This window comes from Emydura macquarii, unplaced genomic scaffold, assembly GCF_026122565.2.
Source record: "Emydura macquarii macquarii isolate MOO-44397 ecotype Brisbane River unplaced genomic scaffold, CSIRO-AGI_Emac_v2 contig_1253, whole genome shotgun sequence".
NCBI lineage: Eukaryota > Metazoa > Chordata > Testudines > Chelidae > Emydura > Emydura macquarii.
Window position 1 is genome coordinate 73,087,005 of NW_027131390.1, and position 18,111 is coordinate 73,105,115.

Below are 18,111 nucleotides of genomic sequence, written 5' to 3' on the forward strand. Positions count from 1 at the left end.
TATATACAACGTGTTATGTGACAGCCCTTCTGAAAGTAAAATATTGAAAATGTTGTTTGTTTTTTCAATAGGTAGAGAACAGACCCAAATATTATGGAAGAGAGTAAGTAATGTGCTGCTGTGAATCATTGAGTCTAATGTGAGTGGATGTTAACTAGCATTCAGTGTTGAGCAAAGGTTCTGCAAATGCACCCTATGGCCTCTTCATCTCCTCTGTGTGTTTAACACCATAGGAATGTGGAGCTAGGTGTTCTAAAGGTTTTAATTTGCGGGACATTTTGTCTTGCTAAGTGGTGACCCTATAATAGCCTACCCCCTTGGCTGCTCAGCATACTTGTCAAGGTCATGCATTACATTTTCATGTGTACATTCTGAGTGATCACTGTGAAATTCTGCTCTGCCCTGTTTCTGCCAGTCTGCTCATTGTGCATATACAGCAGGAAACTTTGCTCCACTTAATCACACTCTTGCTTCCCTGCAAATTCTAATTTGGATATGGCATTTTGCCCACCTAAAATCACCTCTGCAGTTTCAGATGCATATGGTATTCTTCAGTTCTGCCTTATCTAGGAAAATGTAGGGCTGCTGTGCTTCAAATGGTTAGTTGATTCTTTCCACCTCAGAGGTGGTGGCTGCTGCAGTGTGTGCGTAAAAATCTCTTTGGGACCATTTGAAATGCCAAATGTTATAAAAATGTACATTATCATTTGTATTTCCTTGTTCTCCATTTCACTGCATTAAGCAAAGATGGTTCTGTTTAGTACAGGGAATGAAAGCAAATTTTATGTTTGTATTTATTTTGGTATCAGTGTATGTAAATTGTGCACATTTTTATGCAGATTATTAGTCAGATTAAGTGGAGCCCCTGGCAAACTAGCAAAATGTCCCTCAACGTTAAAAAGTGTGAGTACTCCTAGCATAGAATATTAAGCTAATGGACACTTGTCTGTCAATTAAACTAATGTAAGATATCCATGTTATGAAAAGAATGCACTTGTTTTGTAAGGAAAGAGTGTTCTTCCCATGCTGTCCCTTAAGTGATTTTGACAGCTAAAGCCTACCAGCTGCAAATAATCATGCTGGCCAAATGCCAAGCAGACAGAGAAATTAATATAAAGAATAGGTTCCTGCTAACTACTGTAGTTTTTATGGAAGCTTCTTTTAAAAAGCCATGTTTGTTTGTTTTTAAGGAAAAAGAAAAAGGTGTGTTCTAAAGTTGAAAAAAGTGTGTTTTGAAACATCTTTGATTGCTAATAAAGATGGGCTTTGGTTGTTAGATTCCATGGTATGATCTCAAGAGAAGAAGCCGACCAGTTATTAAGTGTTGCAGAGGGAAGTTATCTCATTCGTGAAAGCCAGCGCCAACCAGGAACCTACACTTTGGCATTAAGGTTGGTAATTACTATTTTATTGTAAAAGTTATATAATATTTGTAAAGATTTCATTATGGTTTTAAGATGAACTATTATTTAATTTCTTTATAGCTTTTTTGTAATAGTGACCATTTAATGACATTATATTTTTGTGGCCTAGTTACTGTTTCAGTATCTTCAAAGTACTTTAAATCTTTCAGTGTGAGATTAATGTCTTGGATTTGAAACACTGGGATAACTATTTATGTCTGGTTGGTATTATTTTGCTATAGATTTTCCCTCCTTCTCTCTTCTCCCACTACTCTTCAGTTCACCCCACAGATGCCACATCTGGATATTGAAAACGGAAGAGGAGAAGAGTTAGAAGGTCCCTCTGTGATTCCATGTGACTAAACCAACCTTGTATCAGGGTTGGCTAGCTGTTACAAGAGGGTAGCTGGCTCTCCTCCAGTGTGCCAGACTTACCTGACCTGTGAATATGTGCGTCATTTAGGAGGAACCAGGGGAAGGGCTTCCGCCCTCCTTTCCCCCTCACCCCCATCCCCGAATTTCAGCACACATCCTAGCCCCAGCGGAGTTCTTAACTGCAACTGAGGGTGAAATGTGAGTTCTACAGGGGAGAAGTGCTGCTCCCAGGTTGTGCCACTGGGGCAGGAGTCAGTATTTTATTTATAAACGGAGGCAGGGTGGTTAAGATAAGAAAGGGCTGGTAATTATGAGCCTGTAAACCAGGAATTCTTTTGTGTGGAGTGGGTTTGTGAAGACAGAACGCAGGGGACTGAGAAGAAGTACAGGCAAGGTTACAGAAAAGAGAGATTTGAACTATAGCTGAAAAGAAGGGGCCAAAACCAAGGCAAGGTATAGCATTTGGCACCATCACTGTAGTATCTGAATACCTCACAATGTCTAACCTATTTCTCCTCACAGCCCCTCGGTGAAGTAGAGTTGTGCTGTTATCCCCGTTGTATAGATGGGGCACTGAGGCACAGAGAGACTAAGGGCCAGATTTTCAAAGTTATTTTGGCACCTAATGAGATTTTCAAAAGTGCTTAGAAGGTTAGGTGCTCTGTAAACCCCATTAGATGCCTAGCTGCATCTTTGGGTGCCTAAAAATCTCTGAAACTCTGTCTCTACCGCACTGGCCTGAGATCATATAGGCAGTCCATGGAGGAAGTAGAAGGTCTCTGAGGGCTAGCTTCCTGTCCACTGGACCAGCCAATCTCTCTGCTGCATGCTGCAAAAAAAAAAGAGAGGCATCTGATAGATGGGAACAAAACCAAGAAGGCCAGTTCTCTGAGACGCCAGCAAACGGTCCCAGGTGGTTGGGAAGGATGTCATGGATGACACTATGAAAAGCAGCACAGAGGTCAGGAAGGATGAAGAAAGAGGGAGAATGACAGGGGAAAGGGGACAAGCATGATCTGGACACTTACAGATCTGTTAGTCTGATCTCAGTAGTATGCATGGCTTTAGCAGAAATTGTGAAGGAAAGAATAATTAAATTCATAGAGGTAAAGGGGATGTAATGTAACATGGATTTACCAAAGGTAGATCATATCAGACTAACATGCTTTTCTTCTTTGAGAAAATAACTGATTTTTGAGATAAGGGAAGTACATCAGTAACTTGTGAAATTCTATGGCCTGTGCTATACCGGTTAGACTATATAATCTAATGGTCCTTTATAGCCCTAAGATCTATGAAACCCCAATAAGAAGATATAAGGAAGGACTGCCATTATTTGTGTTGTGTTCCACAGATAAGAATTCCAGCATTTATCTGTGTCCACTCTAGCTGTGTTAACTGTACCTGCACTGAATGGTGGAGGGATTAGCTGGAGCAGCTTGGCAGAGCTCTGACTGTGATATGAAGAAAAGTGCATGTGCACCCTGAGGGATCAAATATGCCTCATGTTTGCACTGAATTTTGAATCTTGTGGCAGTAGAGATGCACAAGGATGTCTTCTTGCCATGGGGATTGTCAGCAGTGTGGTGCCATAGATGACAGCAATCTCCAGTGGTAAGCATCTCAGGACCAGGATAGAGCAAGTCCAGGGTGGTCTGAGTGTAGGCGAGATATAGGTAGCTCCTGTTTGCTACGCTTGACGTGAACCCATAGTTTGCCTTGGAAAAGAAACAGTGTTAGACTTTATCATACAGTGCTATTGTGCTCTATTCCCAACAACTTCTGTAGCATCTGTGAGGGTAGAGTCCTAATACATGTGTTATAGTCATGGTGGGGCATTGCACAAAAGGGCCAGAGTTAAGGATGTGTTGCGGGTTTGGTGTTTTCCTTAACTCTTCATTTCTGGTTTTCTGAGGTTTAAAATTAACCACCCTCCGCATTCAGGAGGGGAGAATGCACGAAGCACCATTGGGCAAACTTAATGAACTTTGGAGCCATTTAATATATAATCACTCTAGTAGAGTTGGTCTAAAAATTTTTAAAATGGTGATAGAAGTTGAAAATTCAAAGTTTTTTCCAAATCACAGGATTCAAAAGAGACATTTTACATTTTTTTAAAGTTTTTTGGGGAAAATTTTTAATCATTGAAATAAAAACCATGGCCTTGGCTCTCCCATGCTGCAAAGCTTCTAAATTCCCAGTGAATGTGGCCAATCAGAGAATTATCCTTCTGTAAGGAACATCCTGAGAAGACATAGGCCCAGCGTAATTCAAATGCAAGTGGTGTTCCCATAGAGAAAGTGGGTGTAGCCAGGACATTCACAATTGTCAGTACAGCCTCTAAAGTAGCTGGGCCTAAATTAGAGCATCTTGAAGAGCCTCAATCACACTAGAGTAAAATTTGGTGTAACAGCCCCTGGCCCACTCCAGGATTGGGGGAATGTAAGGATGGCTTAACACCACATTGGCCACATCCTTTCCAGGATCTGCACCAGGTGTCACTCAGGTGAACCAAAGAATCTTGTCCCTTGTGTATAGAAATTCGACCAGTTTATTTTAGTTTGACTGGTGGACACTAGACCATCTGTATTAATCTGAGTCATTGCCTTCCTTCTAAATTTGTGAAACAAAACTACCCTGCAGAGAGAGAGACTGTAGGAACAAGAGACCACCCACAACCCTTCTCATTCTGTTTCTAACTCCTCTGCTTATTCACACCTCATCAGACTCTGATGACATGAGATGTTCAGTTTCACTTCACTTCACGCTAAAGATTTTTACTCGTGGAACAGTTGAACCCAACCACTCAAAGAGATGGAGAATGCTGTCAGCATTACAAATCATACCTCTTCTAGAGCAACCTTCCAAATCACTAGATAAGTAGACTTAAGACACAGGACTGCATCATCCAGTCCAGTCCACTGCTCTCTCAGGCAATCCGATCATATAATCCCATGCATAAATGTATCAAACCAGTTGAGTTACACCAGGGATCAATTTGGCCCCATGTATTCCAAATAAAATCCATGGCAGATGCACAGTTTAGCAAAGATGTTTCTTTGGGAAGAGAGTGGGCAATAATAGCAGGCCACATCCTCAGTAAAACCAAAATGCACAGAATGCAAAATGGGGTGGTTCACAAAGGCTCTTCTCTGCACCGTCCTAATCCCAGTATCACTCTGTTCTTGCCATTCCTTTTGAGCTCTCAATATAGCCTGAGGAGTGCTCCAACTTAGACTGGCCTGTAACAATGTGGGCTAAAAATGTTAGGCTACAATCCGTATGGCATAGGTGCATCCTGGCATGTCCCCTTTTTTCCTTGCATGCAAGCAGCAGGGTGGGTGTATGGTGTCTGACCCCCATGTAGACATTCCAGCTCAGGCTCTCAGACCCGTCCCTCTCCCTGGGCTTCAGAGCCCTAGTTCCAACCCTAGCTGAGACATCTGAACGGCTCTTTATAGCACCATAGCACAAGACCAAGTCTGTAGACCTGGGCTCTGAGACTCACTGCTGCAGGGTTTTGTTGGGTTTTGGGTTTTTTTTGCATTGTAGAAGTGCCCTATGTCAGCTCTACAGCACTGTATAGTCACCCTGGCTCTGAGATGATCCTACCTAGGATTGTGTGAATTGGTTTTATGGCCAAAGTGGCGGCCCTACATCCAGTGATCTCACTTCAGTAGGTCTTTCATCCAAGAACCATAGAGCCCTTTGCAATTAATTAAACCTCACAGCTCCTGGAAGATAAATAAAATAAGACAGAGAGGTGAAATGACTAGCTTCAGGCTAGCATTGAGAAAGCTTGGAATAAACCTCAAACCTCTAAATTGCAGACCAAGTCCATTTTAAAAACCAAACAAAATATTCAGTGCTCTGAGAAGTTCAGAGTCGTGTTTAGAAGATGAAATATGGGGTTTAGATTTTCTAACAAATATTTATTTCCTGCTTTAATAAAAAAGTGGACTAACAGTTTTTCCCCCAAATAACCTTTTAAACATGAAGTTTCTCAATTAGCTGGGTTGCCTGTAAGCTGTAGTGAAATATGCATAGAGAGAGAGCTGCATTTTGATTAGTAGAGCTGCATTTTGATTAGTCTTGATGATTTCTTTCCTCCTTTTGTTATTAGTTAGTTTGCATCTTTACTGTTTTTGTTCCAGCTCGAGTGCCCTTTTATGTCCGCACATGACCAATGTTTAAATTCTTAACTAAGGAAAATGAATATATCATAGTTTGTCTCAAGGGTAGAGGTGAATTCACAGGACAGAAGAAAATGATAAAGTAAATACATTTTTACCTGTGTATTAAAAATATTATTGGCAGGAGTAAATTCTTGCATATAGGAGTCTGTATAGAAAAATAAAAGTGTTATAACATACATTGTAATGTCAATTAGATATTCCTAATGCATGAAAAGAACTGGAAATTCCTAATTAATTCCTAGGGGTTTTAGATTTGCTTTTAAATGTCAGCAAAACAGTAGGTCTATGCTTAATGCCAAGACCTAGAGCAAATGATGATAACAATAAGACATCACTCACAAGGTAGCTTTTTTTGATTGAAAGCTTGTTTAATAATTAGGATGAGGATAAAAAGGAAATGGGGAGAGAATGTACTCGTGGTAGGCGTTGAGTGTGATCGCACTGTATGTTCTTTTGAGCTGATATCTGCAGCAGCAGGTTTAGTTGGTTACCATGGTTTCCTTTCCTTCAAATCCTATTGTTTCAATATTGTGAATAAATGGAAATAAGGCTCTGCAGCCTGATTTAAAAAAGGTAATTCTCTTAGTTGTGATTATTAATCACAAGTTTTGTTTACAAGTAGGTACGTTCAAGAGTAGGTGGCACTGGGATATAATTCTTGAGGAAAGTTAAATGTCAAAAACCTTATTGATTCTTAGTTTGTTTCACTAATGTTATGCGTTGTGCAGGAATTTGAAATATATTTTAATACACTGAACAGTAAAAAAAGATCCCAAAATGTTGAAGTGGCTTTTAAAAAAATGTGATACTAATATTAATTACAGAATGAATTTTCACTTTAAAGAGTACATAATCCATCATCCTACCCATGAATTTATTGTTCAGTGCTTCAAGATACATTTTTCAGATCTTGGAGAACAGTTGCTTCAATTTTGGAATGTCAGTGTATGTTTTAAAGAAATACCCTCATGATATTCCAGTACTGTGACCCTGCAAAGACCTCCATTGACCTCAGAGAGATTACTCATGTGAGTAAAGTTAAGCATGTAAATCCTGTGCAGGATCAGGACCCAAGGCAGCGTACCGTGCAGTGGTGGGAGAGCTAATTGTATAGGTGGGAAGGAGAAGGGGGATTGAATCAGGGGAAGGGAAGACTGGGAGTCACTTACCTCTAAAGCCAGAGCATAAATTGTCTTTGTTTAAAGGGAGTTTCTTTCCCTGAATAGAGTACCAAACTAGGTCATTTCTGCTCTACCATCCAGTTCATCTGCCCAAAAGCTCAAATGGGGGTGTCACCATGCTCCTTTGTTACCTCCTTTGTTATCTCATACTTCAGCATGCTGCCTTGGAACCTTGGAAGCTCTAGCTGATGCAAATTGCAGCTGTCTGCCATTTGAGTTAGGCAGAGTGCTGAGAGTATTTTACCCCCATGCCTTGCTATTTGCACTTACTACCAGTTTGCTGCCAGATGAAATGCAATGTGATTTCTGTCTTCAGAACAGTTCTTTGCTTGGGTTCCAGTTATCTCGTAAAATGCCTTTCTCTCTCTCTCTCTCTCTCTGTCCTCCATACCTGTGCTCCACACACTACTTGTATTGGCTGGTAGGAATGCTTTGGATGATGGGTGAGCCTATAGGAGCTGGGTATTGTCTGAGGTGGGTCACGTCCTCTGGAATTTGCTCCTACTGAAAATACTTCTGTGCTCAAACCTGGTCCCTAGAAGTGTGCTTTGTACAACTTATCTCTTTGTTCCAGGTTTCCATTAAATGTTGCTGTAGAACCTGTGGGTGCTTAGATCTCCCCATTTCTGGTACTGCCATGGAAGTTAATTTGGGGCTATGAGAGGTTTTGGCCTGTATGCTCAAGATTTGGGAGAAATAGTTGTCTTGTATTTGATCTGTCTTATATAAATGCATCTGGGTACCACAGAGATGGGCTCATTATAAGTGTAAGGAATGATGATAATCCTCTCCTAACCTTAATGAGTAATTAACTGACTACTTGGGGCCTCCCACAGACTGAAATGCTTTTTTTCCTTATGGTTCATGTCTTCTTGCTGTGTTCCTGTTCTCCTTGCCTCCTCTTCCCATCTGTTGTTGTTACCAGTTCTGTTTTCTTTTGGCTAGAGCTTCCAATTTATCCGTGGCTGTTCTGTAAATTGCAGACTTTTCCCTGCTGTTCTAACTTCAGCAGTTTCTGGAGATGTTTTCATTGTCATGGTAAGGTTTTGTTTTCTAGATAACCAATGTCCAAGACTGGGTTCAGTGTGTGTAGCATATGTCCAAGCTTCTTGCTGAGCACATAGCTCATGTTTCACTACAGTCACTACTGCACTGCAGTTATCTACTGTAACTCATTCCACAGCAAGAGGGGATGGCCTAGTGGTCAAGGCACTGTGCTGGAACTCAAGAGATTTGCCTTCTTTTTCTAGCTCTGACAGACTTCCTGTCTTACCTTGGGCAAGTCACTTAATCTCTCTGTGCCTCAGGTCTCCATCTATAAAATGGGGTAATAATCCTTCCTTTGTCTCACTATTTGTCTGTCTAATGTATTTGGTATGGAAGCCTGGAATTTTGAAAAGAGACCTAAAGGAGTTAGTGGGAGTTGGTCACCTAAATTTTTTAGACCCCTTTCAAAATCCCATCCCAGAGCTCTTTGGGGTAGGAACTGTATTTCACTGTGTTTATACAGTGCCTAGCACAATGGGGCCCCAATCTTGGCTGAGGCCCCTAGGCACTACTGTAATTCAAGTAATAAATAAAAATAAAAATCCAGTAGCTCAAGTGTCAAACGAAGTGTGTTACCCATGTTGTGTGGTGTGTTCTCTTCTTGAAGAAGGCCACTGCCTTTCTGACTCCCACCAGCAATGTTGCTCCCTCGACCACCTCATATCTTGACGGCTGCAGTTTAGACACACTCTTCCAGCCAGTCCTTTAGTTGCCCGCTTCTGTTGTCTGTCTTTGCAAATGGGCTGCTTTATAAATGTGCATTTCAGGAATCATTTTTAAAGCTTATTGCTTATGCATAAAAAAGAAGAAATCTTTCAACTATAAATACCTTGGCCTTTTTAAAGCTTTTTTTTTTTTCAGAATAACAAAAAAGCAAGCTCCATATTGTTGTTTTATCTCATAATTGTTTTTATCAAACACACTTTTTAATTATTCAAGCACAAAAAGCACTGTAAATAGTAAATGTATTAGTGCCAAATTCTCCTCTCATTTATACCTGTTTTATACTTAAAATAATTCGATTGAGTTAAATGGCATTACTCCTGCTTTATACCAGTGCTAGTGAGAGGAGAATCATGGCCATTTTTTTAACATTCATAAACCACCAAATGGACTTTAATATTTTTGGTAACAAATAAATATTGGTGTGTGTATGTGCTACATACGCAGTACAAACATTTAGGGTGCCAGCTGGCTGAAACTTTTTTAATTTATTCTGTTTCAGTGGGTCCTATTAAAATGAAAAATCGCTGGTAGTATAGGTAATTTTAAGGGGCATATTACTTTACAGTGAATGTTTATCATATTTTCTCTCCCTTTTGTTAATGCAGCAAGCATTTTAATGGCAGATCAGGCATCACACTAAGAGAATTAAATGTTTATAGATGGTGGAGCATCATAGAACGGTAATTAAACTATTCCTCTTCAGTTTATTTATGTAACCATGGTCAAGAGAAGTTAAGGGGAGAGGTACATAAAAACAGCAGTTTATCTGTTTTTATTATCAACATAGCACCTGTTTTGACCTACTCTGACATCTAATCCATTCCTTGAATACTTTAATTATTACATTTAGTTAGTAAATTAAAGTGAAATTTATTAAAAAAGACTTCATAGTACAAAACTTTTTCTTTTTTAACTCCTGCGAGGTTTTGCGATTCCAGGGGAACAGTAGGAAAGACTCTAGACTCTTTCAAACATTAATATTTTAGTAAATAACAGCTGACATGTATGTAAAACATGGCACCTTTCATCCGACGTGCTCAATAATATATACAAACTACTATGTGTAACTTTCACATCATAAATCACTGAAATGTGGCCACCTCTTGGAAGGAAAGCAGCAGCTTTCAAACAACATGCAGCAATATTAAACACCAGTTCAGGATAGAAAAATAAGAATTCCTTTTTACAGGATGACTTTGGAATTTAGAATTGGAATTTAGCCAGAACACAAACACCCTAGGAGTTTTAATGACTACGGATAATTAGGACCTTGTTTTTAAATTTCATCAAGACTACAGAACCAGAAGCACTTTACCACCCTTATTCAAAAGTAACAAGAATAGCAGCAGATGCTAGTGGTCTAGTGAGGGCAGCATGCTACAGCTCATGGGACACTGGACTGGGAGTTGATACTACTCCCCGCTCTGAAACTGGCCTGCAATGTAACAATGGGAAAACCACTTAATAACTCATTTTCTTCATCTGTAAAATGGAGGCAAAGCACCTTGAGATCTCTGGATGAAAAGAGCTATGTAAGTACTATATCATTATTATTACTCAGATGTAGCTTAAACCCTTTTGTCGTTTTATCGACTAGCCAAGCATTATGTCTTATTCAGTAAGGTTTTGGCTTTGTGCACCATCAATATTAAAAGCAAATATCTGTAGAAGCACCTCAGGGCAGATTTTGAATCATAGTGTGTTTTGTTTGTTTGTTTACCTGCCACGCTATTTGACTCTGTGTTCATCTGTATGTGCCAGTGTAGTTTTGACCAATTTTAGATATCCCCAGCCTCCCCTGGTAAATAAAAATACTAATATTTTGTTAATTCCATTACTTGTTGCAATAAGAAGGCTTCACTTACTATTAATTCCTTTTTTTAAAAAAATTGGTAATCAGTTTTAACAAATGTGGTGTGTATATTGCCATTGTTAAATACTATGATTGTGAAGCAATTAAACTATGGAGAACAAATCAAGAGAGCATGATGAATAAATTATATTGTATGGTATACTGTTTACGAAAGAAATGAGTCCAGGCTGCAGGAATTTCTGAAGTCAAACTTGTATTGGAAAGGGTAACCATAAAATGCAATCACAACCTGTAAATGGTCTTTAGCAAAGCTGCAAACTCAATTTTGGCCTAACAATTACGTTTGGTAAAAAACAGCTTTGACAAAATTGAAGACTAATGGAAATCTTTCCATGATGACTTTTAATCCAATGGGAACTTTTCAATTTGAGATTTGACTGCAATGTTTGCAACCTAAATGCTGAGAAACTAAAAGTGAATAGCCTATAAAATAAAAACCTATTTAAATAATTTGTTTTATCCTGGTAGAAAAAAGAGAGAATAAGTGAATAGCATAAATAATGAAAAGTAAATTGCACTTTTAAAATTATTCCAGTTTTAGATGTTACAAAGTGGTATTAATAATACAGATAAGTTTCATATCTTAAAACTGTCCATTCAAGCCTTATGTTTTCTTACATTCATAATTTAAATATTTATGTGGGTATAGGAAACTAATTTAAGAACAAGTTAGTATGAGAAAACTATGCTGGCAAAGGGATAGATTATAATCATTGTATGAAAACTGCTTAAATGAAACCCATGGGAATCGCACTAGTGTAAATGAAGGCACAAAGTTGGCCATATTCTTACAGAATATTATGGAATGGTAGTCGTCTCTCTATAGTAATGATTGTAATATTGTTTCCATTACAAGCCTGATTTTGTCCTCTCTCCCCCCATTTACTAGGGGAAAAAAAGTTCATATAGGCCTCAAAATTAGGAGATCTGAGATTAATGTAGAATCTCTGTGAAAATTTTGAAATTTGTTGTACACTGGGTTCCTGAATTATGACACCCTAACTATAGAAGGGTTAAATCATAATTCCAAATTTTTTCCAGCTCTTTGACCCGTAACAAAAAATCAGAACTCAAAACTCTGCTGGATATCCCCAGCTGAGATGTTTTGCCCAGAACCAAAATGTAGTTGGTTAATATGAAATTTCAAAAATTATTGTTGTTTTATTTAGTAACATTCCCAGAAAATATTAGCTCCAGGCACGTTACAATAGGATATCAAAGGACTCCTTTACTTTATGAAAAAAATAAGGCTTTTAGCCCTTTCCCAGATGGCAATAGAATTCAAAGTGTAAGCTGATCACTCAGGAGCTGCCAGAGCTGGGAGGTCCAGGTGAGGCATTAGCTCTTGCTTTGGATGGAATGTGCTCAGGGGAGAACTAGTGCTCCTCTACCTTCACCACCCAGTGAACCACATGAGGGTCATCAAGTAGAGAAAGCAGTGAAGAACTAGTGTTTCCCCTGACTGCTCCTGAGTCAGAGCTAAACCTTCACCTGGACTCCTCTGCTTCTGGCAGTTCCTACCCTAGCATTAGGTGCCTGGTGGGACTTTCCTGAGGGGGCAAAGGGGCATGAGGACTTGGCCAGAAATGAGTGTCTTCCTCTGGGCATGGAGGGGGGTTGCTTCGAGCACAGGAGTAAGCTTCCTTTCCTTCTCAGTCTCATGTTATAACTATATTAAAAACTGAGGAAGTTCATTACAAATAACTGCTAAGATTTGCTTGAGAACTGCAATCTTAACTCTTGGTTTTCTGCATTTTTAATATTTGAGGGTTTTAAAAAGTCTGCATTTCTTGAAATGATCTGTGCCTATTACCTTAATTTCACCTGAACAAATCTTTCTGTTATATATATTGAAAGCATACTGGGACTTTGCATGTTATTGACTGATTCACTATTGTTATTCCTGACAGTGGAAAGCCAATAATTGAGTTACATGGACATAAAACCGGAGTATCACAGTGAAATCGGAGCTGGTAAACTTTTCATCTCCATAAGATACTAATTGCAAAGCCAGTTATATTATTTTCAGAGTTTCTATTAGCAAGCAGGAACAATGTTAGGGGTGATACTACAACACATTAATGCAGTTTTTGCTTAATAATTTGGCTCTAACATTTGTATAACCAAATGAGAAAAATCAAGGAAACTCAGTTAAAGATAAAACAAAACATAACATACTTCCATTGTTGGTTGTTGTTGTTTTATTACTTGTATTTTTAAAGCACTTATCATATGTAGTACAGCATCAGAATGTCAACAGCTAGGTACTGCCTCTGCCCTTGATTCATGCTACAGCTGTTGTGATCAGCTGCTGACACACTAGAGTGTACAGTCTTCAGATTCAACTGGGAAGGGCTGCTAAGAGGCCATTTTCACTGAAGGGTCATCAGCTCCGGACTTTGTTACCCATCCTGATGAGACTGAGTCCATGTTTGCTAACCTTCAAAGCCCCACTACAAATCCTGTTATGTTTTCCCAGATGCTATGAATTAGGCGGTTTAGAGCAGTGGTGGGGGGGGGGTGGCAGTTAGTTGTGGCACTAACTCTGAACGCTGGTTTGTAATTGTATATATTTTGTAAACACGCAGGTGCATGAGCCTAGAGCAGTGCATAGGTACATTTTGATACAGCCACATATATTAAGTAGGGTCAGTGTAGCATATTATGGAGGTGGATAACTGGGGGTATATTGCAGGGTGGGTTTCACATTGTTGCATTTGTACTTTAAAATCCGTATTCATAGAGGATAAGAATGTTCATGAAAATCAGGATGGTTTGCAGTTATTAAACATCTTCCCAATGACTGCTGCATAAAGAGCAGGTAGCTGAGGTAGCCCTAGAAAGATGTAATGCAGACTAAGACACCTAATTGGTCTCTTCACTCCTTTATTTCTGGCTATTATTGCCCCTACACTTTAATCCACTTTCCCAGATTGTGTTCTCTTCTCTGCCCCACTGGTAGCCAAATGGGCTAGACAGAGCAATCGCCTTTCAAGCAACTTTGAAAAAAATAAGTCCATTATCTTTAGGTCAGCTACTTGCAAACAAATGTGCAATAGATACAATAAGAATGTTTTGATGGTATGTCACAGTCTATTTTTTTATACTCTGTCTTGGAAAAGCTTCCAATGTTCCACTGTTCACTAAAAGAGAGCGTACATTGTATATGTCTTGTTTTCTGTTTATTAAACAAAAAACAGCTGGCGCTAAAGCTTTCCTTTAGAAGGAAAATGTTGGGAAGTTCGGACACAAAAGCTGTCCCCTGCATAGTTCAATGACAATGTAGAAATGGACGAGGTGTAGGAATGTTCTAGATAAGGTAAAAACACCAAAATACATGTCCTGATGGAAAAATTGAAAGCAAGCTATCAATGTAGGTAAAACAAGAAGAGCCAAAGGATTGAAACACAATTTTTTTAATGGAGAGAGCTTGCAGCTGCACCATCAAGATACATGTTGTAATTAATCAGAATAGTAACATTATGGAGTAATAAAGAGATTTAAAAGGGGTGGGAAGAGGCAAAACCTGGAATTGTTGAAGAGATGGATGCCTTCTAGACAATAACTATATCCATGGAAAGAATCAGCTGCTCTTTCATAGTAAAGTTTTATTTTCTCATTGCTAGTACTCCTTGAAAACATAGAGCTCCCCATGTGTACTAACCTGTATGCCATAAAGAAGGAATAGCAGAGAAGTAGGTTCCATTGGAATGTAGGGGAAGCTACAGAAAGCACAGTTCATTTCAGGCATCTTTTCTAAATCAGTGTGTTGTTGATTGGATTTCAGAAACACACACTAGGTCCATTTATCTAAGTACCTTGCTTCAGATATAGATCTTGGGTTAGGAGCATGCACCTGAAACTGTGATTAGATACCTGGAAAAGTACAGCTTTTCAGAAAGAAAGTGTGTGGTTCCCTAGAACTGTGCTGAAGGGGGAGCAGGAGTAGTCTGGTCTGTGTGTGTTGTGTATGAGAGAGAGGTGAGTTTGTGGAAGTGGATGCTGGAAAGCTGACCACTGCTGATGCAGAATTAAAGTTATGGAGCATTGTCTAGAGGTTGTGCTAGTGGTAAAGTGAAAGTCTCTGGGTGAAGTGATAGAGGATATGTACTGTTAGGAACCTTAACTTTCCATTTGCTTGTGTTTGAGTTGTCAGGTATGTTGTGTGATGGAACCTTAACTGATAAGCAACATAGTGTTTTTGTGCCTGACTATATACAGGAGACATGATTTCATTGTTTCATTGCTTTCATTGTTTTTGATGGGAAGAGGATCAGTCCTTTAAAGTGTGTCCTTCCATCCTTCCTCTGTGTTTGATTGTTCTGTTTGTCAGAACTTTGTATTAACATCTGAAGAATATTGCCAAGCTTCAGATATACTTGGGATGGTCTACACTACAGAGTTTTGTCGACAAAAGTCAGCTTTTCTCGACAAAACAGTGGAGGTGTACACACTGAAATGCTCCTCCCACCGATGTAACTCCCCTGCTATGCTGACACAACGAAACCACCTCAATGGGCTTATGTCATTGTAGTTAGGGTGATGCAGTCTCAGTGTAGATCCTGAGTTCCTTACATCAGCTGTTGGTTGTCCTTCTTGTCAATTTGGAGCCGTGAAATTGACAAGAAAGCTGCCCGGCTAGAGTCTAGCTACCCCCCGCTCAGTTGGACCCTGCTCCCATTTGGGAGCGGAGCAAGAAGCCCCAAGTGGCTTCCCTTGGCTCCCAGCGGGGAACAGGGAGTGTCAGGGGGCAGCCTGGCGGGAGCCTGTGGGGCAGCCTGGCGGGAGCCTGTGGGGCAGCAGGCTGCCGGCAGGGGGCTCTCTGCTCCCCACACTGCCGCTCTTAGGTCGGTGGAAGTGCTTCTGATGAGGACGTGCACCACCGACTCAAAGAGTGGCTGTAAATTAATCTAACACAAATCGACTTATCTTTGTAGTGTAGACAAGGCCTTAGTAGTGATAGATCCTGAGAAACTCGTCTGTGCCTTTATCTTCTCCTGATTAGATTAATGTAATGCTTTCCTTGCTAGAAAGCCAAGAAGATTGATAAGTGGCCTTCAGCTTGTATAAAACTCTGCTATCCGGGTATTAGTTCTTAAGTTCTATAGGAGCATATGTTACAGATTTGAACAGCTCTTCACTGTTCTTAACTCTTCACTTCTTAATAAAAATCAACCTTTTTGTTTATTAACCTCAAAGGCCCTTTATTCTCAGCATCCTGAATATATCTGAAACTTACTCAGTTCTAACTTCCTTTCCTGGCAAATCCTAAAGGATGTGTTGTGTGTGTGTTATTTCCATGTAATTAGAATGTGTTAGGGTTACACACATGGGACCCGATGCTGCAAGGTGCTGAGCATTCTTACTTCCTGTTGACTTCACAGGGAGTGTAGGGTGTTCAAGATTGCACCCATGGAATTAATCTCATGATCAGGTTCTATACACTGCACACTGAAGTCTAGAGGTGCTCAGCAACAATTTAACAAATAAGGTGCAGAGCCTGTCTTCAATGCAGGAGTCTGTTTGTCTCTGTTGTTGTCTTGCCTTTCTTAAAATCTTTCAGAACTCTTCATTGGCACAGGAAAAAAAAACAAGTTTATGAAAAAGCCACTGCATTGCCCTAAATATATACATGTACAATGGAGAAACTGACCCTGCCACTTGCCAAAATATGTGGTGAGATGATATTGCTTACTTGATTTTAACTTGCTTGTTATCTCATCCTGCCCAGCTTGAATTATTCACCTGTAGCATTTCGTCATAACCTAGATTGTGAGCTCTCTGGGCTAGGAATTGTTTTTTAGAGTGAGTCTGTACAATTCTTAATATATTAGAGCCCTGATTCTGGAATGGTTCCCCTATATTCTTTTGCAACTCAAATAATGATAAACAAGTGAACATAGGAATTTCCAGATAAGTACAATGGATGCTCTAGTCCAGTATCCTGCCTCTCACAGTAACTAGTATTAGTGCACTAGAGAAAGAAGGAAGATAGTCAGTAATGGAATAACCTGCCCAGAGAAGAAATTTCTTCCTAGGACTTGTCAGATATTGGTTGGCGTATGCCCTGAAGCTTGATGCTTTATATACCTTAAATATTTTTATATCCATTTTAATGTAACTGTGGATTTTGTCATTATCTGTATAAAGTACTTGCCCTCAGTAATACTTTGTAGCAATGAGTTCTACAGGTTAATGTTCAGGTGTGTAAAAATGTTTCCTTTTATCATTTTTTGATTTGTTGCCTTTCAATTTCGTTCTGTGACCTTTTTTTTTAAGGAAAATGTAAATAGAAGCATTTGATTGATCTTGTGTGCACTCCACCCGCTAATTTATATACATATCCCATATTATTAATGAACAGGATGTGAACTCCCCAGTCCCCGGAAAGCTCCTTGAAAAGAACCTTAACTTTTATTTTTAAAGCACGGGTCTTGAATTTACAGTTTATATTTTTTTTCCAGTTTAAACTGAGAACCAGAATGCTTAATTTTCATTGAGAATCAATTATTTTGCCTATATTATGATATTAAAATACATAGCTTTTCAAGAACTTCAATTATTTCTTGTAAAGAATATATATGTGTTTGTCTAATACAAATCATACAATTTTGTGCTTTCATCTGTTTAGGTAGGCGGCATTCAAAAGGCATACTTTTAGTAGCGCACCTCTGTTTCCTGTATTTTTAAACAGCATACATGCAGTTTTCATTTCTGAAATGAAAATACCTCCTCCTCCAGGTTTGTTTTTAATATTGGTTTGACCAGTTAGATAGCATCAAGAAGTCTAATAGCCCGAATGGGAGCACCTGCTGCTGTCTGGCCAAAGAGTGACACTGGAGTCAGCGGTAAAAGCAGCTCCTTGCCTCCATCCTCTCTGCAGGAAAAACATTGGTAGTTGCCAAGTGCACACACTGATGTCTGTTCACGCATGTGCAGATGGCTTCAGAATGCAAGTTGCTCCAGGCTTTCAGTAAGATTTTTGAAAAGGTGCTGGAAGTCAGGTGAAGTCAACACTCTCATTTATGGTTATTAAAAGATTGCATCAAAATGCTATTCAAACCAGGCTTCAGAATTACTAGCATCAGATAGCTTATGGCTTATATATCCTGTATATTACAAAGATTTGCTTGAAGCATAGCACAGAGGGGCTTTTGTACAAAGCTTGAGGAGTTAGTCCTTGGCATTTGGCCAGCAATAAAGAAAGCTTGCCCTTGTGCCATTGTGTCCTCCACTGCTCAGATTCTGGCAGCAGTTTGACTCAGTGTAATTGTTGGCACTAAAGCTAAACTGTACCCTGAATATCCTCT

General features: G+C 39.4%; 1 protein-coding gene across 2 annotated transcripts in view; it reads left to right on the plus strand.

Annotated features, from left to right (window-relative positions):
• CHN1 (chimerin 1) overlaps window positions 1-18,111 on the plus strand; it is a 124,877-nt gene that overhangs the window by 43,224 nt on the left and 63,542 nt on the right. For both annotated transcript variants that reach the window (XM_067549214.1, XM_067549215.1), the window contains 2 exons: window positions 72-103; window positions 1,278-1,391. In XM_067549214.1, coding sequence (XP_067405315.1) covers window positions 72-103; window positions 1,278-1,391 — 146 coding nt within the window. The remainder of the gene's footprint in view (window positions 1-71; window positions 104-1,277; window positions 1,392-18,111) is intronic.